Source organism: Rosa rugosa, chromosome 3, assembly GCF_958449725.1.
Source record: "Rosa rugosa chromosome 3, drRosRugo1.1, whole genome shotgun sequence".
NCBI classification, from domain to species: domain Eukaryota; kingdom Viridiplantae; phylum Streptophyta; class Magnoliopsida; order Rosales; family Rosaceae; genus Rosa; species Rosa rugosa.
Window position 1 is genome coordinate 7517627 of NC_084822.1, and position 24891 is coordinate 7542517.

Sequence of the window (24891 nt, forward strand, 5' to 3'; positions counted from 1 at the left end):
AGGTCAAAGAGGCCGAAGTCAAAGTCATTGGAGAAGAAATGGTTGCTGGACTGTGAGAAATGGCGGCACAAATGAAAGGAGCGAAAGAGGAAAGGAAGAGAAGAGAGAAGAAAAGGGAGGATCGAAGAGTGGTTGTTAGGTTAGAGGCTATTTAATGATGCAAACCATCAATTTTACTCCAAGGAGTAAAGAGTATTTTGATGGGAAGAAAAGAGAAGCTCTCCACCAATTCCAAGGTCATGAATAATCCCGATGTCATCCAAGGTCGTGAAAATCTCTATGAAAGAAAGTGATTGAAGAGGAAGTAGTTGAGATGATGAAGAATGGAACTCAAAGCATACATTTTATTTAGTTTTAGAGCTGAAGATAAGATATGCCACATGGACATAAAATCTAGTCAAAAATCTCGATAACGAATTATAACTTGACACGTGGCACGTAAAATCATATCTGAAAATTTTAAGAAGATGACATCGGGATAAAAAGACATAAAATCTAATCAAGAATCCAAATAATTGCTTACAAAGTGACACGTGGCACGATAAAATTATATCTAAAAAATTAATAAGATTTGATAGGAAAAAAATAATTATATAAGAGTATAAATAGTAGCATAGTTATAAAATACTATATATTTTTTTTTTTTTGAATCGAAGGAGGTCAGCCCTTTATTGAAATTGAAAGATTACAACGATGCGATGCCAAAAGACATCCAGAAGGGAATAAAGCAGTACGAAACGAAAAATACATATGAAATATAAAAACTGAAAAACATAATAACGCAAGAGCAGCAACGTCAAGACGCAGCGCTGATTTTACACTACGGATTGCAGCCGTGTAGTGAATTGAGTAGTCGGTGGTTTGACTACCCATCAAACTCCAACGCACAAATTGACAAAAATCAACTTGGCGCCGGAATGAAGGCACTCTCCCACCTAAAGATCGAAGCCGGCCAAGGGTGTCAGAACATGGCCATGTTGGCAGACGATCTTTCACGAACAGATACCAAAGACTTGGGTCCTGAATCCAATACCAGTAACGCATAGGAGCCCCAAACCAAGTTAGCAACTGAGCAACAGTCCAACAATAGTGGGACGCAGCCCAAGCCCCACTCCCTCCTGGATCCCAGATCCTGATCCATTTGCACAACCTACCCGGATCCCAGATCCGGGTCCTTCTGATGCCAACAACAGACAAACTGAGGTCGATGACCACCACCCTGTGGAACCGAATCAGCCGGCCGGCAACAACAACCCCAGAAATTTGCGAACTCCCACAGCCACCACCGTGAGGATCCAAACCAAAATTGATGCCCGGATCCCTCAATCCCCAACCATCTCCACCAGGAGCCGCCACCCAAATGAGCCTAAAAACCGGAGCAGTGAACGGGCTCCACTGTCCCGCCGCCCGAATCCTTATGCCGTCCATCGGTAACTCAAGAAAAGTATCACAGAAAGAAGCCCCCAAAACCCCATCCCGGGATGAGATAACCTTCGGCAAGCCTTCTGGAATTGATAGACGACCGCCTCCGCCGCCGCCGCCAAGCACAACACCATCACCACTTTGGATAGCGACGAGAATAAGAAGGAACAGGCCTGAACCCGTGAATAACTCCATGAGATGGAGCAGGTACAGGGATGACGAAACCCGATCGGATGCCGTTTCCCAAACCCTAGCAGAGCTAGGTCATTGTAGTCGTCAAGACGAAAAAATCTCTAAGAAAAAACATAAATTCTATAAAATACTATATATTTGAAATACCTAATGAAAAATAATAAAATAACATGACATTTAAACTTATAGCCCTAAGAGTTGGAGATGGAAATTATAGCCCTTACTATTTGTATGAATAGTGATTATCGGGGGCTAAAATTTAGCCCTGGGGCTATTTTAGCCCCCAACAGCTAGAGATGGCCTAAATAGGTCACCCTATAGTAAGGATAATCAGCATGGGAGAGGAGCTTTGAAGATATTCCTTTTTTACAAAAAAAGATCCCTTATACGCCTAGACCTCCAAAGATTCATCCAAGTCTAATGCAAATAGCTGGTTATAGTGAAACATGATATCTCCACATCCAGTCTGGAGCATATTCTCCTCCAACTCTTTCCATGTCTTATCTCCAAGCTTGCAGAATGCAAGTATATATTCTTCTATTATATGCCACTGCCAAAATAGAGTGGTGGGTTGTGGAGGGATTGGATGAAACAATGGCTTTGGGAATGGAGCCTTGATGGGAGCAACTTGGAAGAGACTAAATGCCCAGGATCTGAACTCTAGCTAGCTTGTGACAACAGATTGAACATATGTGCCAAGGAATCCTTCGACTCGTTGTCACGGTGGAAGATGAAGATGATTATCCAGCCTTTCGACGATCTCACACACCTGGTGCCATCAAAATCTTTATAGATGCTTTTGAATCTGTAAATTCTTCTTGCTGTAGGATCAAAGATGGAGGACCTGTAGTTGGTATGAAACAAATGCCATGGGTTTTGAGGCCACCAAGCAAAAGATTTCACCGCACTTCTCCAAGAACGACAAATCACTTTAAAGTCAAGTACGTCGACGACGGAAGGGGCAAGCTTCATCAAAACCAACTCCAAAAGATCCCATGGAAGCTCGAGCCACCTGCTTTTTGTGCACAGCGGGCTAATATTGGATTCACAACATTCTTAAACTCAAATGTAAGGATAGGAAAAGGAGCTATTCCTTTAAAAAAATGAAAATGAAGCCCATAAACTGTCCAGAAGAGGACTCTGTCGCACCAAGGATCTAGCTCATCCCCCTCAAATTCTGGAAAAATATTTTGGTTATCTCCATCCAAATGACCCAATGACGGGCATTGTAGCACATCTCTTTATAACGGACCCATTCTTTCCCTCCAAAACAACTGTGGCGTTAAACGATAATGTAAAAATCAGCTGGAATGTCCTAGCTCACTTTGGGTCTCCTAATCATCATTCTCCAAAAAGTTAAAGTAACTAAACAGTACAGGGGAAATATTACTATAAAAACAACACACAGTTCCAATATAACATACCTTCATCAACACACTACAACTTTCCAACTTAACAGTAAAGCTGATATGCCTAACCTTTATAGCAACTGACACCCAAAGAACAGAGAAAGAACTAAGTTAATCACTTGATCCTTTCATAGCACCTGAGTACTATTCATAATCCTTTGTCCATCTAAAGCGTTAGCTTAGTTGCCTCTTTATACAATCTTAACCGCATACTTACATATTACATAACTCAGCAAGCACTGTTGGAAGCACCCAAACTTCCATGGGTTTCCTTAACAACTTAGACCATCAAGTGGAAATTTGAAAGTATGGGCCGTGACTACTTACCCAATTTCAGCTTCAAAATTGTTCACTTACTCCACTAAGAGTTTTTTAATCTCACTTACCCAATCTAACATCTATTGACATTATTACCCTCATTTTAATTAATAAATTACACATCTCTCTCTCTCTCTTTCCCCCCCCCTCCATCCCCCTCACCGATTTCTCTCTCCAGACTCGAGTCTCTCCTCCATCCGACTCACCGATTTCTCTCTCCTCGTCGACTCGGGTTTCTCCTCCACCCCCTCACCGACGACCCGACCCGACGCCCAACCAATCCCCACCATCGACCTCTCTGATCGCCGCTCTGCCATCGTCGCTCTGCCATCATCGACGCCGAACCAATCCCCACCATCGACCTCTCCAATCGCCGCTCTGCCATCGTCGACCATCTTTATCCACCCACCTGACGGCTGTCGATGAAGTTCCCATAGCAATTTCATCCCTGGTAGATCCGATCTGGTGCCCATAGCAAATTCTGGGACGGCAGCGAAGGAGGAGGAGTCGGCCGCGCCTCGAATCCTCCCCAATCGAAGCCCAACCCCATTTCCACCTCAAAAGTCCTCGTCAACTTCCAAGCCTTCGCCTCAATCAGAAGAGACCCGAATTGTCGGCCTCACACTCCGGTGGGTGCCCAGAGCACTTTTTTTTTTTTTTTTTTTTGGTATACTGTGAGCTTCCGGAATGGGCAAGGGAAAAAAAAGAAAAAAAAAGTGAACATGTACAATTGAATATATAAGTTGATCAATTGTGTCTGTAGTGTATTCATTTTGGTTTTGGGAGTTTATGCAATTCACTTGAGGGCAAAATAATATGATTATTGGAAGGCAATAAAAAGATTACTGAGGGGCAATAAAATGTTTATTGGGGCAATAATAAGATTATTGGGGGGCAATAATAAAATTATTTATTCGGATAAACCTCCGAAAGCTTTCAAAATTCAAAACATCTTCATTTTTCACTAATTATTGATCCCCAATAAACTTGTTATTGGGGGGCAATAATATGATTTCGGTCACCGGTCGCCGGATTCCCGTCACCGGAGTCGGCGGCAGGCCACTGGTCACCGGAGTCCGGCAAGGTATCCGACGACTTCTCTCTCTAAGTGAGAAAGAAGGAGAGGGCAAAAAAGTCCCAAAAATAAATAAAAAGAATAAAAAAAAGAATTAATTGGGTAATAGGGAAATAATCTCTTAGAGTGTTTTGGGTAAATGGGGTTAAAAAACTCTTAGTGGAGCAAGTGGGCAATTTTTAAGCTGAAATTGGGTAAATGATCATTTCCCCTTGAAAGTATGCACTCGCAGTATGGGCGAATTCAACCAATTAATCAAATAATACAAGACAAATTTATTTCGATAGGCACATCCCTGACTTGCAAAGACAAGTAATCTCCTCATTTTTTTTTCCTTAATCAAAGTTTTATTTGTCTAATTTTAGGAAGATTAGTTTCTATTTTAGTGACCGAAAGTTATATTGAGGGGCAATAGAGGTCTATTGGGGAGGGGGGGGGGCAATAAATGTCTATTTGGGGGCAATAAACCTTTCTGGCGATCTATGAGATCTCCGAAAACCTCTTTGGGGACATCCGGCAAGGTTTTCAAAAAAGCCCAGTGAGCGGCGGCCCGTGACCGGACTCCGGCGAAGTCTCCTATGGTTTCTCTCTCTCTCTCTCTCTCTCTCTCTCTCTCTCTCTCTATATATATATATATATATATATATATATATATATATATATATACATATTTTTAATTTTATTATGGGGGTAAGATAGGAATTAAAATTTCACAAAAATTATGGGAGGTTCAAAGAGCAAATTAGGAGGTATGAATAGAACTACCCAAAAAAAATATTTACACATGCAGAGCATGTGTGGAGAAATGCTAAGTGGGAAAAAAATTTCTAGAATTAAAGTAAATGGACAAAAACCCTATTATTTACTTATGAGCCACTTTACCACAATTACGGTAAGTGAGGGGGGAGGAGAGAGAAAAGAGATCGGAGAGAGAGAGTATGAGAGAGAGATGTAATTTATTAATTAAAATAAGGGCAAAACTGTCAATGAATGTTAGATTGGGTAAATGGGGTTAAAAAACTCTTAGTGGAGTGGGTGGACAATTTTTAAGCTAAAAATGGGTAAGTGGTCACGGCCCCTAAAAAAAAATTAAAATTAACCGAACCCGGAAAAAATATCGGAGCCCCGTATCCTGTCCAAAGTCCGAGACTTGTAGACCCGCCCAAGTCTCCCACGGCAAGTTAAGTTGAGGACTCGTAGAACGGAGAGAAAGCAAAAAATGGAAGTAGAGGTCGACGAGAAGGAGCTCAAAGCCGCCGGAGCCGAGTTGTTCTCCGACGGATGCCACGGCCTTCGAATCCACGGCTGGGAAATCGAGACTCGCAACCGCTCCATTCTCAACTCCTCTACCCACGAACTGTACGTTTTTTTTTTTTTAACCAATTTCCCCTAATTTTTTTCATTCTTGATTTTCCCTAGGGATTTGTGATTCTAGGGTTTGCTTTGCAGGTGGGAGAAAAAGCTTGAGACTTGTCACATGCCGGAGATGATATTTGGGGAGAGTTGTTTGGTTCTGAAGCATGTGAAGAGTGGCACAACTATTCACTTCAATGCTTTTGATGCTCTGATTGGGTGGAAGAAGGAGGCTTTGCCTCCAGTTGAAGTCCCAGCTGTTAACATATTCAATTTCATGGATTTACTTTGTGATTTTCGATTGGATGGGATGGTACTAATGTGTGCAACCCTTTCGATTTCGGGCCTTATTAATGCTTTAGGATCAACTTCAGAGTATTCTCCAAAAGAATGTTGATAGACTTATTGAATTTGGTCAATTTATGATTTCATTTAAACTTCTCTTGAGGTGTTCTCATTGTTATGGGTTGTAGCCTTACTTTGTGACTGTCAATTAGATAGCATGTTTCTAATGTGAGTACCGCTTTTGATTTCAAGGCTGATTTATGCTCTAGGATCCCCTTCATATGATTTATATCCTCCAAATGAATGTTGATATACTTAATTGAAATTAGAAATAAGATTTACTGTGTCACGCCCCTGATTTTTAACACAAATAAAAATCGATATATAACCTCATAATTATACATGCGTGATCGTTCAGTAATCAATATCAAATACCTGGAAACTTTTTCCCTTTAAACTACCCACATATTGATGCCCTGAACCCACTATGCCAATATTGACCCGCTTCACAGAGTCAAATATTACATAAGCTTACGAATTAAATTGTCAACAACAAAATAATAAGTAAATGCTCCTCAGAGCTTACTACAAGCGGAAGTCATAACAATGGTAAAGTCACAAAATTGGCTTCCTACCGTAATGCTGCCAGCACGCCACCTCAGCTTCAGCCACGATTACCCTGACCTGCAAGATTAACCTCTACACCATTCCATTGAATAGTGCACCGGGTTGCCACACAACAAACCCGGTAAGCTTCTGAAGCTTGTATGAGTAAACTCAAAACCACAAAGCAAAACACATTTCTTAAGTCACCACAACCTAAACAACGATAAGCACACATCTCACACCTACAACCATCAATTCCATATCCTTCCATATCGTGCTTACATAAGTCAACTGGTGACTAAAGCCTCATGCTCAGATTCTTAATCCTAGCATCCAATTACACAAATTTAAGTCAAACAAGACTTCCTCAAGCAATGTTTGACGCCATCCTAACGCCCTCTGGCTAATTCCAGAATCACACTCATTCCCTCCCCACTGGAAGCCTTTGTCATCAACATGACATCAAAGGTGAAAAGCAATGAATCACCTTCCTATCCTCACCACAGAGTACTATTCGTCACCACTATGGCCCTTAAGATAAATCAAAGCATCAATCAATAAATCAAGAAGAAAACAAGGCAATTACAAATCAAGCAGCAATAAAAACAATTCATAGTAACCCATGCATATAATTTAGTTCAGGGGGTCACATTAAGTCAAGCAATTCAAGTCAAAGTAATCATCGTAACCCCACACTCTGACGTTCGTAGGTAACCCCGGCCATCACAGTAGTCTTCTCGATCATTGTTAACTTAATAACAATTCAGCTCCGCTACCGAGCAGTCATCACACTGATCATCGCACAGATTCCACCGGTCATCACGTAGAGATTCATCATCCTACTGATCATCACACAGATTCTGAGGGTCGTCACACAGATAGCAATTGTCCAGCTGATCATCACACAAATATCAATAGTCCAGCTGATCATCACACAAATATCAATAGTTCAGCGGATCATCACACAGATTTCGCCAGTCATCACACAAATATCAATCATCACAAAGATTTATCACACTGATTTCAACGATTCATTACACAAATATTCCTACACAAGCTTCACATGGCAATCATCACAAAGATTCATCACTCTGATTTCAATGATTCATTACACAAATATTCCTACACAAGCTTCACATGGCAATCATCACAAAGATTCATTACTCTGATTTCAATGATTCATTACACAAATATTCCTACACAAGCTTCACATGGCAATCATCACAAAGATTCATCACACTGATTTCAACGATTCATTACACAAATATTCCTACACAAGCTTCACATGGAAATCATCACAAAGATTCATCACACTGATTTCGACGATTCATTACACAAATATTTCTACACAAACTTCACATGGCAATCATCACAAAGATTCAATACTTAATTTCACTATTTCCAACGATACTGAACTCAGTACGTCATATGCTGCCCATATCACAACAATTGCACCAATACATATATATTCCACATAAATATATATACGTAGTCATTCACTCAGGAATGCCACTAATACCAACTATAGTCATAGTTAACCTAATAACTCCAAGACAATAGGGTAATCTTGCTCATAACAAATATCGATCATGCTCATAACAAATATCGTGAGATTTACTCACCTTGAAACTCCCGCTGCGTCTTCAATATAGAACAAAGCAGCCAATCCACAACATAACCGTCCAAAAATACTTCGTCAAGTACCTAATCACATACAGTTTCAACTTAGTAACAATTCACAAACGATTTAAGTCTGAAACCCCTGCTTTGAACTAAAATCCCCAAAGTGGAGGCGAAACCACATCCGAGACCTCCCAAAGTCTCCGGGATACTTCCACGATCGATATGTCCAAACCACAAGTCGATCGGAAGCTCGAATCCTCACGAATCGAATAAATTCACCGGTATGAAACCGTAAAAATCATAACAAATCCATTCGAACTCCAAAATTTTCATATTATATATCGAAACGCTCGTATTAACGAGTAGAACATATATAATACCAAAAACAGTTCCTTACATGGCCGGAAAGCCACCAGAACGCCGCCACAGGCGGTGGCGCACGGCCGCCGGCCAAAACTCATTATTTCCCAAAACACCCAACATCAAAAAGTTTCATCTAAGCATACTTGTGAATTTTCATAACTAGCTCGAAGTCAGAAAACAAGCATAAAGGGTCGAAAACTACCTCACAAGCTTTGGATTTTTGCTCAATCCGAGTTGAACCGATTTCCACGTAAATCGATCCAAACAAACACCATAGATCGACTCAGACGGCCCCCACGAAGCCAAGGAAGGAAACTTGAAGCCGTACCGTCGTCGGAGCTACGTTTTCCAGTCGGGTCCGAAAACACCAAACTGCTCCGCCTTGCTGCGCCGCACATGGTGGATATCGCCGCTAGAGGACACCACAGGGACGACCAGACGGAGGAGATGAACCAGCTGTCCAAATTTCACGGCCAGAGATCACCGGAGCTGCGAGTTCCGGCAGGGTCGGATCGTCCTGATCCGGGTCGGGTCAGACGGAAAACTTTGATTCTGAAGGTGCAGCCGAGAGAGAAGAGAGAGAAAAGAGATATTTCCGGAAATGGAAATATGGAATTATGATTTCATTTTCTGATTTTCTATATTTATACTAAAATGGAAACTTCTTCTGATAGCCATAACTTTCTCATACGAACTCCGATTGACGTGTTCCGCATTTCCATGAACTCGTATCTAGGGCTGGATTCGGTACTAAACCGATCCATTTTTCCCCAAACCGTTGCCGAACCGACCTCCGTCGGTATCAGAATTTTCAAACCGCCACCGATCCGACATAGTCGGTATACCGACTGTCGGCAAGCCGAATTTTCGGTTGGTATCGTTCGGTTTTGCTGCCGGAAATCAGAGGAGGCCCAATTGGTCGCGGGTGTCTGACTGACGGAGGTTGTTGCGGTAGAAGCACATCACATCAAAGCAGCCATCGAAGATTCAGATCTCATCTGGAGTTTCCCTTGGAGATGACTAGATGAGGACGAAGTGATGATACTGATAATGGAGAAAAGTAGGAGATGAAGGAAATAGAGGAAGAGGAAGATGAAAGAAATGGAAGAAAGCAAAAGCAATGGGACAAGAAACTGATGGAGATTCTGGAAAAAAAACAAAAAAAACTGAAGGAGATGAAAGATGAGGATGAATAGGTAGAAGAAAGTGATGGAGATGATGAAAGATGAATGGTTTCTGATTTTTGGGATTGATGGACCCGATGAGGTCTTTTTGTTTTTTTCTTTTAATTGTATTAGGTTAAGAAGGAATAAATATAATAATTGTACCACATTTAATAAAAGCAACTTGTGCTCTAGTGGTTGAGAGCTGAGTTGCGGAGTAAGGGGATGGGGGTTCGGCTCCTGCCTCCAACCAAATTCTTGCTATTTTGTGTTTTAATTTGATAGTAGGAACTAAGAGACAATAAATACAAAATTTGTGCTTATAATAGTAAGAGAACGAGCTGCTCTAGTGGTTGGGAGCAAACGTGGAGTGTTAGAGGTCCAAGGTTCGAACCTTGCCTCTTATCAAAGTGTAGCCATTTTGGTATGCATATAACACTTTGGTATACATATTCGGTATGAGGTATTGTATACGGTTGGTACGGTATACCGACGGTATGCAATATCTCATACCGTAGCCGAGCCGAAGGGAGCCATACGGTACGGCTCAGCCGAGCCGAAAGTCGGCAGGCCGAAATTTCGGCCCAAATCGGTTCGGGCCGGTTCGAAAATCGGCTGGTTCGGTTGCTTCGGCCCATTTTGCCAGCCCTACTCGTATCGATGCGCTCTACAACTTTTGTGAATGAAGTTTTCAGAGAATCCCAACGTACAAAAAGTCAACCTTTGCACCCCCCTAAAACCATATTTTTCAAATAATTAATTCGTCCGAAACACTTCCGCTCGGTCCACGAGTCACGAAACCGTCCTATAACCACAATTTAGATTCCGGAAAATCCTCGGAAAATAATGACGAATTTCCAGGGTACTACATACTGGCTCTAGTTGACAGGACATAGATGTATTTTGACTTATAAAGCTCTCTCAATTGATTATTTTATTTAGGGTTTTTGTCCATTTACCCCATTTCTAGATATTTTTTTCCCACTTACCCCATTAAGTTTTTTTAATTCCCTCTTACCCAAAACGAGTTTCCCTAATACCCCATTAAGATTTTTTTTTTTGTTTTTATTTTTTTATTATTTTACCCTCACCTTTGTTACATAGAGAGAGAGAGAGAGAGAAAATGGAAGAGAGAGAAACCATAGGGGACTTCGCCGGATTCCAGTCACCGGTCGCCGGAATCCGATCATCGGCCGCCGCCACTGGACTTTTCTGAAAACCTCACCGGAAAGGTTTATTGCCCTCAATAGACATCTATTGACAGGACAGAGATGTATTTTGACTTATAAAGCTTTCTCAATTGATTATTTTATTTAAACTCCTCAAGAGGTGTTCTTCATCTATATGAGATGTAGATTTGGGGTGGGAAATTACGTCTATTGTAAATCTATTTGATAACTTGCTTGTGGGGATACAATTAGTTGTCTGTATTGATGCTGGCTTTTGAATCTTTTGATCAAGTTGCTTTTATTATCAGTTTACTGAAGGATGTATTTTTGAGTCTTACAATCCTTTTCTCAATTTTTCAGTAAACCGGCCCTCTGAGCAAGTGATACTGGATTATGACTATACATTCACAACACTGTTCGGAGGAAGTGAAACTACTACCTTGGATGCAGACAAGGTGCATTCTTTCTCTCTCTCTCTCTCTCTCTCTCTCTCTATTAATATGTATATATATATATATTAATATATGTGTCAGTGTGTGTGTTTAAATGGTTGAGAATGTCTTGCCTGAAGTAGGATCTCACCAATTGGTGAAGCTAGGACCGTATGTGTTGGCCTAAAAATGAAGGGGTTTGGGTTGTAGAGAGCTTCAAATGTTTAATAAGGCGCTTGTGGCAAAACAAGGCTGGAGGTTGCTTCGGAATCCTAACTCTCTAGTGAGCAAAATGTTGAAAGCACGTTACTTTCCAAGACGCACTTTACTGGAGGCTGATGAGGAACGACTTCTTCAATTTGGAGAGCTTTTGTTTGGGGTCTGGAGCTGTTGAAACAGGGGCTAAGGTGGAGGGTGGGTAATGGATGTGATATTAAAGTATTTATTGACCCTTGGTTTCCTGATGTGGAGGGGTTCAGAGTGTCCTATAAGGATGGGATGAATATGTCTATGCTGGTTTCTGAGTTAATTACGGCGGAAGGGGAATGGGATATAACCCGACTTGAACAAGTTGGAACTGTGAAATAGGTTGCCATACTTGGTCTACCAATTGTTCGTAATGGTGGGTGTGATAAGCTTATTTGGAACCAGAATAAACATGGAAAATATTTAGTAAAAAGTGGTTACTGGCTAGCGTTGAAGGAGCGGAGGGAGAGAAGCGGTGATCAAGGTGCTATACAAGCTCCTATAGAATACTAGCGGCATCTTTGGAAACTTAAAATACCTCCAAAGATGTCACATTTTCTGTGGGGATGTTCTACAGGTTATATGCCTTGTAAGAGTGCATTGTTCTTGAGGAGAATTATAGTGGATCCTACATGCTCGCGGTGTCAACAATCTTCTGAAACGCCTTTACACGCAACCTCTCTCTGTCCAGTGAGCGTTGCGGTGTTGGAAAAGGCGAGCTTCTACACAAAGTTGAGCCAAGGTACGTGGGATAATTTTTCTAGCTTCCTGGAGGATGCAATGAGACAATTAACTGTGGATGAGATCAAGTTTCTAGTAGTGTTATTATGGTGTAACTGGAAGGAGAGAAATGCTGTTCAATTTGGGGAGTTGGCGCGACCTACATAGATTATATATGATATTGGAGCTTCCATTTGGGCTGGCATTATACAGGAGACTAATCATAATAGGGAAAATGATCATTTACCCAATTTTAGGGTTAATTAACCTCACTTATCCAAACACTCTAAGAGATTGCCCACTTACACAATATTTTATATATATTTTGCCATAATACCCAATATAATTGAGTATTTTTTTGTTACTTTTTATTTAGGGAAAATTTCGCAAACAGTACACCAAGTAAATGCCACTAATAATTCTTATACATAAAGTTCCAAACCAAACATTTCGGTACACAGAATCTGAAACTCGACCCACTATCAGTACACGACGTCAATTTTTGACACCAAAATGTCCATTATGCCCTCAGTTCTTTTTTTTTTTTAATAATTTTTTTTTCTGTTATTTTTTTTTTCCTTCGTTTTTATCTCTTTCTTCTTCCTTCTTCCGGGCTCACTCCCTCGCTTCCAACGCCGCCTTCCTCACCTCCACGCTCACTCCCTCGCTTCCAACGCCGCCCTTTCCCTCCAATTGAACACCCATTCCTCCACCCGAGAGCAGGTTCTGCTCTAAATTTAGTAGCTGGATTAACAGAGGTGGGTGAGCTCGGGCTTCTTCTCACATGAAAACAGAGGTGGGTTTCGTGGAGCCGGAAGAAGGAAGAAGAAAGAGATAAAAATGAACGAAAAAAAAATTATTAAAAAAAAAAAACTGAGGGCATAATGGACATTTTGGTGTTAAAAATTGACGTCGTGTACTGATAGTGGGTCGAGTTTCAGATTTCGTGTACCGAAATGTTTGGTTTGGAACTTTATGTATAAGAATTATTAGTGGCCTTTACTTGGTGTACTGTTTGTGAAATTTTCCCTTTTATTTATTTGTAGGACAATTTTGCCATCTCCTTCTTTGTCACTTAGAGAGAGAAGTCATCGAAGACCTTGCCGGACTCCGGTGACTAGTGCCGGACACCGACCCCGGTGACGGGAATCCGGCAACTGGTAACCGAAATCCGGCCATCGGACCGGTAGCCAGATTCCGGCGTCTGATTTTATTGCCCCCTAGTAATACCCAATAATCATATTATTGTCCCTCAATACTCTTTTTATTGCCTCCCAATAATCATATTATTGACTCATAATAATCATATTATTGCCTCCTAATAATCATATTATTGCCCCCAATAATCAAATTATTACCATCCAATAATCATATTATTGCCCTCCAGTGAATTGCATAAACTCCCAAAACCAAAATGAATACGCTATAGACACAATTGATCAATTTATGTTCAATTCTACATGTTCATTTTTTTTTTCCTTCCCCATTCTCGGAGCTCACAGTTTACCCAAAAAAAAAAAAATTGGCCACCCAGAAAATGCTCTGGGCACCAAATCGGAGCAAACTTTAGCCTTCCACCCCCCCGGCCGGGACTTCCTCTCTACCAATCCTTCCAATTGCCACCTCCTCCTCGTCACCGGCGACTGCTAGGGCTGCATCGCCCTCCTCGACCTCCGCCACAAGTCCCCGTCCTCTGGTTCGATGTCGACACCACCAACAACTCCCGCCTCGCTGTCCAGGCCCGACTTGAATCCTACCTCCTCGCATATGATGACAAAGCCCGCAGACGGCGAAGAAGCTGCATATGATGACGAAGCCCGTAGACGACAATGGCAACGAAGCCGCATATGATGACGAAGCCCGCAGACGTTGCCGGATTCGGTCTCCGGTGAGAGAAGAAATCAGTGGGGGGGGGGGGGGAGGAGAGAGAAGAGATCGAAGAGGGGAGGGGGGGAGGAGAGAGAGAGTCTGAGAGGAGTCAGAGGGCGACGGCGTTGTCGGATTCGGTTTCCGGTGAGAGAAGAAATCAGTGAGGGGGGAGGAGAGAGAGAGAGAGATGAGTGTAATTTATTAATTAAAATGAGATCAAAACTGTCAATAAATGTTAGATTGGGTAAATGGGAGTAAAAACTCTTAGTGGAGTAACTGGGCAATTTTTAGGCTCAAATTGTGTAAATGGTCTTTCTCCCATCATAATAATGGTTAGCTGGGCATGCATGAATATGAAGTAGAAAGTAGAGGCAAGTGGGCTCCACCCATGCATGGCTTTCTAAAGCTTAATTGTGATGCATCTGTGATGGCAAATGGGGACCAAGTTGGTATTGGTTTGATTTGTCGATATAGTGAAGGCAGGCTTGTGGAAGCTATGGGGGAGAAGATCTCTGGGAGGTTAAAACCACTAGCTGCGGAGCTATTATGTGTACTAAAAGGGTTGGAATTGGCAGTAGTGCGTGGGTGGAGAGACCTATGGGTGGAAACTGATTGTCTGGAGGCTGTAAGGTTAGTTAATAGCTCTGAAGAGTGTCTTGCTGATGAGGGATTGCTAGTGGAAAGGATTCGCATGCTGATGGGTGCTTTGGAGATTCAAGGAATTCATCATGTGGTACGCGTGGCTAATAAGGCTGCTTATGAAGTGGCAGGTTTTGTAGCTCGAGGTAACGGGCGGTATAGTTGGTTAGAGGTTGGGCCCACTTGGCTCATGGATGTCATTGATAATGACGGACCCATAACTAGTTTGGTTAGTAGAGAGGAGAGTGGGGAGTTCTTGTCCACCACCGGTTATTCAAGTAGTTTGTAATTTGGTTTTCGTTTGATTGAATAAAGGAATTTGCTTCTAAAAAAAAAAAGAGATAGACTAGTCCATGGTCAAGTTGGCTTTTTGGCTGCATCAGTATTGCTTAGGCCTTAGGCCCCATTGATTAGATTACTCAATATCTCTCTTTTTCTTGTTCAGATCTTCAAAGTCAGATACCACTATATTTTTTCAACGCTTTCTTGGTCCAAATTTTGTGTTTCTAATAATATCAAGAAGAAAACAAAAACCTTAGATACAGATAAATCAGATGCAAACTATATATAAACAGTGGTCTTTCTAATGCCTTCTCTTATAACATTCATTACAGATATTAATGCTCTAAAGTCTAAAACATATTTCTTTTCCTCTTACCGATGGATCAAAATAAACTTCTCAACTCTTTTAAGCATTACCTCCTCTTATTCTAAATTAAGGTTCTCATTAGAGAAATGACCAAAATATTACTGCTGCTCTTGTGTCTTTTTGATATTAAATAGGGTTGGAAGGAAAGTGCTTCTTATATGTTACTGTTTGATCATATTCAAGATTACATTTCAACTGCAACTTCAGTCACTCTTTTCTTCTCTTACCATCCAATATGATCAAGATTACATTTCAACTGCAACTTCAGTCACTCTTTTCTTCTCTTACCATCCAATCTTTCAGTGGCAGCCCCCAGATCAACAGCAGACAAAGATGATACATCTGAAGAACTTATGTACAGTAATACCAGCGTTTGCTCAAAAATTTTACTTTTGAAATATGTAAATATGCAAATCTGGTTAAAACACCAGCTTTTGAAATATGAAGGGGATAACATATTTAATTAACATTTCTTAGCTTATATTGTGAATCTATTAGAGCAAATGCACCCCAAGAGTCAATAGGCAAAGGCAAAAGGCAAGGTCTTGCCTCCCATTTGTGCACTATTCACTGATATTGCCTTTGCCTCCCAATTTTTTCATGCACCCTAAATAGGCAAGATCAATGCCTCTCAATCATTCACTATTTAATCCAAAGGTTGTTTTTTTTATAGATGCAATCCAATGGTTATCTTCTTGGTAAAAACCATGCATGCATAACTACATAGTGGGTCAAATATAGTCGTTGAACAAAAGTTGAACAAAAGCAACTTATTCAAATATATATAATTACATAGTGAAGCCCATGTGCCCATAATTGGTCAACCAAGTGAAAGTCCAAAAATTGCCATTGGGCTTGGTCGGGAACGCCTCTAATCGTCCAAGAAGCTTGCGGTGCATGCAGCGTTTTTTATTTTTTGCCATTTTGGCTGGTCTTGGACGTCCAAGATCAGTGCGGTGCATATGCTCTTACATATAGGCCTCATCATATGGCCCTTGGGCCCGAAGCCCGGCCCGGCCCTTCCATTAGGGCGGGCCGGCCCGACCCTTTCTAAAATAGGGTAGGGTATGGGTCATACAAATGAAACCCGACCCTACCCTACGGCCCGGCCCGGCCCTAAAAATTAATATTATATTTTTGAATTTGATTTTACAATATTACATGTGTATAAAAACTATATGAGTATTTGAATCTGCCATATTATATAAATGGGTCTCTGTCTCTTAAATCATTCTGGGCTTCTGGCTGTAAGGCTGTTTAAGGCCCAACCCACATGTGAAGTCCAACTTGCCAAAGTCAAACCTATCCGGCTATCCCATTATGGCATTATCTGTCATTGAGTCCATCGAGTCATCGACCATTCGACCTAATTCTCTCTCAAAGACTCCGCCTCTCTCTCTCACAGTCTCAAACTCTCTCAGAGTCTCAGTCTCAGACCACCACCACATCCGGCCGTTTTTCTCCGCCTCTCTCTCTCACAGAGTCACAGCAAACCCATCTCTTGTTCCGGTAAGCTTGGTGGCCGGCTCCGTCTTCATCTGTGAGGCTTGATGGACGTGTTTGGACCCAAAATGAGCATTTTGGCCTGACAAGGCACGTCTTGGAGAAATTGAGCCAATGTCAGTGGCTCAAGCTATATATTGTCGACAAGTTCGAAATATATATATATTTAGAAGCTAAATAAAGCCTACTATGGAAGCATAAAAAGTCAACTATAGCACATTTTCCTACTTCGGCTAGGAGAAACCGAGCTAAACAGAAGGAGCGGCTGCCTGACCAAACGAAATTCAAATGAGCTAAAACCTTCCAGATTAAATCTAGAAAGCCCAAGGATCATTTCTTATGAAGAGTGCCAGAGCTACAAGTGAGTGGAAGGCCTTCAAACAATCAGTCCAATTTCCTTGTCTAGAAAGGCTTGGAAACTGGACCTGTAAGAGGTCCAGCAGTGTTTTCGGCCCAACCACTATATGAAAAGCTCTGAAAATTGATCAGGGTGATCTACACTCATAGTGGAACATTTCTTATGAAGACGTCATGGTCAAAAACGGAGTTCTTGATGGAGATAAAATTGAAGGAATTTCCTTGTCTAGAAAGGCTTGGAAACTGGACCTGTAAGAGGTCCAGCAGCGTTTTCGGCCCAACCACTATATGAAAAGCTCTGAAAATTTATCAGGGTGATCTACACTCATAGTGGAACATTTCTTATGAAGAAGTCACGGTCAAAAACTGAGTGCTTGATGGAGATAAAAATTGAAGGATAAGGGAGCAGAAAATGACTTAAACCTAACAAATTCCATTAAGTGTTTAAGTATTCAAACCTAACATTCCATTAAGTGTTTAAATGCTCAAACCTAACCCATTATGATTTTTTTTTAAGGCCAAATAGTGTTGCTTGGTAGCCTATAAATAGAGGCTACAACATAGAACAAAGCACCAATTCATACATCAAAACATCTCTAAGATGATCTAAGTTCTCTCTAGAGCAAACCTCTCTAAGAGCAACTCCTCTCTTTCTCCTTCTCTTATCGGTGATCACACTCTAAGTCCTAGTCTCCTTTGGAGCCGACTATTAGTGCCACCAAACCCTCTGTCAACGTACTTCGGTCCTAGTCTCCTTGGGAGCCGATTGTAGTACCACGACCAAAAAACACCAACAAGACCAATTCATACATCAAAACATCTCTAAGATGATCTAAGTTCTCTCTAGAGCAAACCTCTCTAAGAGCAACTCCTCTCCTTCTCTTTCTCTTATCGGTGATCACACTCCTAGTCCTAGTCTTCTCGGAAGCCGACTTTCAGTGCCACCAAACCCTCTGTCAAAGTGCTTCGGTCCTAGTCTCCTCAGGAGCCGACTGTAGTACCGCGACCACAACGGTTACGGAACCAGCCAAGCAAGGGTAACGCCCTAGCAAACCAGCTAAGCTAAAGTCACGCTTTGGCAAGTTCTCTATACTTCCTGGTGATTTCACTCTGCTCGACCTACAACGTTGAGTATCGACTTGGTAACACAAGATAAAGTCCTCACCACGAGGCAAAGAAGACCCCCACGACGAGGTTGGTTCTCTCCTCGTCTACAGTCGCTCAAAAGAAGTCAGGTCAAGGGACACCCCCAACGACCGCACCCGAACGGTGCTGGCACGCCCACGCAAGAAAAGAGACTGTTGACCAGCTCAAGAAAAACTGGAGCCAAACAGGACGGATCTGCGAGGCTTGGTGGACTTCTCTGTCTCGATCTGCAAGGCGTGGTGGACGGCTCCGTCTTCTATCAGCGAGGGCTTGGTCGGCGAGGTCCCTCGGTCAACACAGCCAACACTTAGCCTTCGCCTCCAGTCCGAACCCTTCGCCGTCTCGATCTGCGAGGCTTGGACGCTTGGTGGTCTTCTCCGTCTCGATCTGCGAGGCTTGGACGCTTGGTGGTCTTCTCCGTCGAGATCTGCGAGTCGTGGTGGACGATCCGTCCTCTGTCGGCGTCGGCGAGGTCTCGATCTGTCCTCCCTTTCTCTCTTAGCCTCACAGCCAACACTTAGCCTCCGCCTTCAGTCCGAACCCTTCGCCGACATCGCTTCTTCGATACATGGTAAGATCTGGTACTACTGTTTTTACATAATACATAGTTACGGTTGAAATTAGAATTATTGATTGATGTTTGTGGTTTTCTGGTTGGGTTGAGAGAGAGAAGGAAGAAGAAGACTTTCGTGAAGATGCGGCAATGGTGTGTGTGTATGACACTATGACTAATCTGGTGAGTGTAGGACTGTAGGCTGTGTAGTGACAGTGGGTTTGTTTATATAGACTATAGAGACTTTTGATCGTTGTTCACAGATTCCCAAAATTTTAAGTTACCGTTAGAAACAGAAATATGTCCGTTGCAATTTTCTTTCTCCAAAATTTTAAGTTACCGTTAAAAACAAAAATATGTCCGTTGGAATTTTCTATCTTGTCTGGCCTTTATAACTATAAGTAGTGGAGTAGTGTACATTCTTTCTTTCTTCCAAACATAAACACATATTTAGTATTCAGTTCTGAACTACTTGTAAGAGTTTCCAGTATTTTCAAAAACATATTTTTCCCTTGATTACAATTCAGTATCACCATCTTTATGGAATTTCGCTTCTGTGTGTTATAACAGTGGAAGACCTGGGAGCAGTAACAGACTTGCAAGGAGAAGGAGATGTGTTCTGTTTAGTGAGCAGTGGCTCTTGTATTTTGATACATATGACGTCAAGTAAACTCTGAACCTTTGTCCTATTAGTTTAGTGTATGTGCTTGTTGTATTGTTGGTGGTGCACTATGTGTTGTTAGCTTAATTTTGTGCATGTGTGATGGAGGATATGTCCAGTAGCTAAATTATCTGTTTGGTTTTGTGCAGGTTCTTTGTTTGGTTGCCATGAATATGGATCAGTAAGAGATGAAGGAATGTTTGCTAGTGTTAAATCAAGCCATCCTTCAGTTTTTGTATCAAAGATAACAACTTTTTGTGAATTGATGAAGACTTGATCAGTTCATCAGTTTTTGTATCAAACACTGCTTCACTTTTTGTACCCTCAGTGAGTCAGTGGCTTAGTGCCTCAGTGGTTGTGCAATTTCAATTTCAATTTCAGTTAGAGGACTTGATCACTGAGAATGTGAGTATATGTTGTAATTATTTGTAATCAACTCAGCCACTCAGGTTCTGCAATCTCAAGTATTCAGTTTCATTTTTTTTTTATCGTTTACAGTTATACTTAGCGAAATTTGGTTTTATGTGAGTTAAACAAAAGCCCGGCCTGACCCTATTCGGAAAGGGTGGCCCGGCCCGGCCCTTTCGGCCCTTGCGGAATGGGCTTTAAGGGCGGGTAAGGGCTTGCATTTTGAAGCCTCGGCCCGGCCCTAAGCTTTGTTGACTTGGTCAAAGCCCGGCCCTGCCCTAAGCCCTAAAATTTAGGGTAGGGCTGGCCCTAGCCCGGCCCATGATGAGGCCTACTTACATACAATGTAGAGAAAGAGAAAGAGAAGAGAAGAAGAAGGGAAAAAAAAAAAAACACAAGCAAACCTGCAGCATTGTGCGGGGAGAGGCCGGAGTGCCATCTAGTTTTCTTCTAAAAGACAATATTCCCTGAAGGTCAAAGCAAATTAACTGTGCGGTTCTAACTTTTACACAATGTTCAGTGACAACAGAGTTCTTGGTTATGTGAAATAGCTTTAACTCATCGAGAGGCGCTTATTCTCGCCGAGGCAGAGGTTAGATACTCTCCATTCAATTGTATCTCATGGTTCTCCCCAAGTGCCTCTTACAATTATGAACAGAGCAATGATAAACTTGTAATCAGAATACGTTACTATCCAAATATTCAGGTAAGTGTTGATCAACAAAACAAAAATACTCAATGATTATGACTCATAGATAACACAAATTTCTTTTCTTTCTTTCTTAATTATTATTATTATTATTTTTTTGTCTTTGGGAAATAGAGATGATACTTTCTCAGGCTCATGAACAGATCTTACTGAAAGTCCTAATATGAATCATTTCATACATGAAAAATAGAAAAATGCTATTTATACATCTAGCTATAATGATTCATATTAGGAATTAGATTACATGAAAAATAGAAAACCATAAGCCAAGTATTGATACCCCACACGGTTTTAATTGCTGATCCTATCCAAAGTCAAGAGCAAGATCACAGCCCTGAGAGTAGTAATACTTCATTAGTTAGAAACCATAATTTGCAGACTTGCAGGAAAACTGAATAGATCTAAATTTTCTTATAGAGAAATTTTAAATACACACCCCTAATCACTTAATACACATCCCTATTATTTTATATTTCAAATTAGATTTTGTAGGTAGGTTAAATGACAAAGACAGACATCTATGCATTCTAGAAGAAAAAAAAAAGTCATATTTTCCTTATATTATTGTATTTAAATATTTATGTATAAATAGTTAGATAAACACAAAAAATTTCTATACATGGCCTCCCAATTTAATACAAGAATAAAGTTAGAAACTATCTAATTTAATTTTTCCTTAAATAAATTGTAATTAAATGAGGTTAGAAACCATAATATTTAGAATTTCAAAATCAATGGCATTAAATATTTTTAAAACATATCACTTTACTCCCATTTTTTAGTTAATTTCCTTTTTTGTTCTAAGAGTTATGATTAATCAATTCATTTTCTAATATAAAACATCACATGTGAAAAAACTTTGTAACTGTTAATTTGTTTGATCCCTCTAATGACAACTTTTTAGTTCCACTACTGTGGAGAAAGTGAGAAACTACTGATATAGTTTTGGTTGAATGTTCAACTCATAATTTTATACTTGATTAACATGGTGTTTGGTGGATGTGAGCTCAAATAACACAAAACCTATTTATATGCATCTATTTAAAGAGAACAATAATAAATCTTTATGGATTTCTCAATAACAAACACAAGTAATCAATATTGTCATTTACAAAACGTCAATATAATAGAATATACTAATCGTATTAAATAGTAATCCTAATATAGTAAAAAAGTAGGATATTTCATGATTTTTTAGATTAAGGATATTTTAGGTACTTTGGGTTGTGTATTTAGTAAAATATTAGAATGAGAAATTAAATGGGTGGTGTATTAAGTAATTAGGGGTGTGTATTTAAAACTTCTCTTTCTTATAATTGTCATCAAACACCAAAGTATTTGTTTTTAGGATGAAACAAAGTGATTCGCAAATAAAAGAGTTATTGCTACAACCTACCCAATGGGATGAAGTTCTTAGATTCAAATGAAAATCATTATCACATTTACCAACCACTTGTTGAATCCGTACTCCAATATCTAACATTTAGGCCTTGTTTGGTTTGCGGAAAGGAAATCTGAAGGGAAAGGAAAACGAACTTCTCACTAACTTTCCTTTCCGCTGTTTGGAAAGTGGAAATGTTGGGTAAGTAAGGAGAAAATACATATTTGTTTCCATTCTAGTGTTTCATTCGTGTAAGGAAAGGAAACAAAACAATACTAATATTTCATTTTAATTTATTCTCAAATATAATTACAAAATCTCATAAACTTTTTAAATAAAATTGTCAGTAATAATTTTTAACAAGGATATAAATGTACTTATACTATGTAATTAATGCAGGGAAAGTGGAAGGGAAAATGAATCCTTTAGAGGATGAGAGGAGTCACTTCCCCATATTTTTCCTTCGTAAAGGAAAGTTGTTCATTCCCTTGTACATACCAAACATGAGAATAACTTTCCTTTTCCCAAGCCCTCAAGTCCGTGAACTAAATGAGGCCTTACTGTTGCATCAGTCGGTTTTCTGTAGTAATTCTGCATGAAACAACCCTCAACAATGTCACGTTGTAAGACAAGAAAAACATCAATTGGAAAAAATAATGAACAAATAAATCGTTTCCCTAATTATGACATGGAATCCCAGTTAACTTACCTTCCCTGCTTCCTTACACAGACCACAGCTGATCTATTTGTTTCAATTAGGTATTTCATTTGGCGCAGAATACCATGAAGACCGTGAATTTGAAAACGTACCTTGGAAGTGCATATGTTGATAATATCAGTGTCGGGTTGGATCATTTGGATAACAATTTTGGCGCATGATGATGTAATTATGATGTAGGACGAGATTTTAACCAATTTCAACAAAGAATCTCGAAAAGAAAGAAGTGTCTTCATATTAAGAAGAATAATTTGAATATTTTGAAAATTGGTATTCAAATAGGCTTCTTAATGATGGAATTAATCATAAATTACTATTTTGAATATATCGAGATTCTCGAGCAAAATCTTGGTTGGGATTCCAATTACATATTTGCGTAATATTCTTTAGTATGTAGGATTCTATTTCTGATTTTTATTTAATGAGGTTTAATTAGGTTTCCTAGTTTTAGTCTATAATAAATTGTTCTTTTTGTTTTCTTGTTGTATTAGGTTTATGTTATGTGCCCTATATAAGACACCTCTTAGATTGTAATTTTGATTCAAGTTATCAATAAAAAAAAAACCAAATATTAGAGAAGTTTCTCTATGTTTCTTACGGCTGTGCCCGTAATCGCTAACAGATTGTAGTTTATCTCATATGATTTTCAACGCTTGATGAAGCCTCTTGGTATCATGTACACGCTTTCTGCATCAAATTACTTAAAGCAATAGGCTTCTAATTAGTTGTATGGTCTGAAAATGCGAAGTCATCGCACTTCTCCATCATAGGATACGATGCATTGGATAAAGAAAAGTACAAATTACAAAACCACTTAAAAGAAACATTAGAAATATATTCAAACAATCTGCATCCCGTCCACCCCATGTAACCATAACCCAATAGTTGATAGCACCTAGGATCGAAACTAATGTCAAGTCCCTGGGAAGAAAAAACAGTTATGAAATTAATGCAGAAATTAGAAAATGAGGAAAGGGGCCATCCAAACGGAGTGATGGCGAGCACCTTAGATTCAATGGAATTAGCTGCTCGTGCAATATTTAGTTGGAGCATTTCTCTTTTTAAATTTGTGTATCTATCAAAACATACCATGGGGGGTTAAACAGCGTGGTTATGTCCAATGTGATGTAATCCTAGTCCATATTACCAAGTTGGGTATAGGTCTATTAGGTAAAGCATATTCTATAGTTTCAAAGTAATTCCGTATTCCATAGTTATCAACTTGTCGGACTTTTTCTTGGTTGGTCATTCATCTCAGGTATGATGGAGTGACGGACTGTGTAATAACAGTCCGGGCATTCCGTATAAGAAAGTAACTAGCCATGCCAACCATGAAAGAAAAGGAGAAATAATAATCCATATCCCGGGACATTTCTTTGCTTCCTATACCACTTATTTTCCATAAACATACTCTATTAAACTCATCATCAATTTTATGTTTCTGCTTCTAGGGACCTCTGGTCTGCTAATTCATCTATTTAAGCCTATGTCTGAATCTGTATACTGTTACATGTTTTATTTGTTGTTCTATTCATGCTCTGAAAGAAAATGTTTTTCAGGACTTACATTTCCGCTTCTGTACTTCTACAACTGAGGAGTCAAAGAGTTCCTTAATTGCTACAATAAGGCGGTATTGTGAGGTGCTGGTCACAGTTTGCTGCTATTATATATTTATCTTTTGTTTTATATTTTGGTTTCTTGTCCTAGGTCACTCTGTATCTTGTGCTAAGAACATCTGTAGAACTTCAATGCAAATTGAACTAATCTTTATGCCTATGCAAAAGAGAGAGCGCGCACGCGTGTTTGAGAGGCTTATATAATACACACACACACAAATATTTTTTGCTGATATATTTAGTTTCAGGAGTGTGCATGTCTGTCTGTGTGTTTGAGGGGGGTTATTTGTGCTGAATATAACACACA

General features: G+C 40.1%; 3 protein-coding genes across 3 annotated transcripts in view; 2 read left to right on the forward strand and 1 right to left on the reverse strand.

Annotated features, from left to right (window-relative positions):
- LOC133738496 (uncharacterized) overlaps window positions 1-15316 on the reverse strand; it is an 80847-nt gene extending 65531 nt beyond the window's left edge. The window contains exon 1 of the mRNA XM_062166054.1: window positions 15311-15316. The gene's annotated coding sequence lies outside the window, so the exon portion shown is untranslated. The remainder of the gene's footprint in view (window positions 1-15310) is intronic.
- Window positions 5632-11997, forward strand: LOC133737129 (TIP41-like protein). Its single transcript, XM_062164747.1, has 4 exons — window positions 5632-5775; window positions 5866-6082; window positions 11287-11433; window positions 11809-11997. Exons 1-4 carry the CDS (start codon window positions 5636-5638, stop codon window positions 11995-11997), a joined length of 693 nt encoding a protein of 230 aa, XP_062020731.1. The 5' UTR covers window positions 5632-5635.
- LOC133737131 (uncharacterized) lies at window positions 14588-15172 on the forward strand. The gene has a single exon (XM_062164748.1). It carries the CDS (start codon window positions 14588-14590, stop codon window positions 15170-15172), a length of 585 nt encoding a protein of 194 aa, XP_062020732.1.
- Window positions 15317-24891: the final 9575 nt, after the last annotated feature.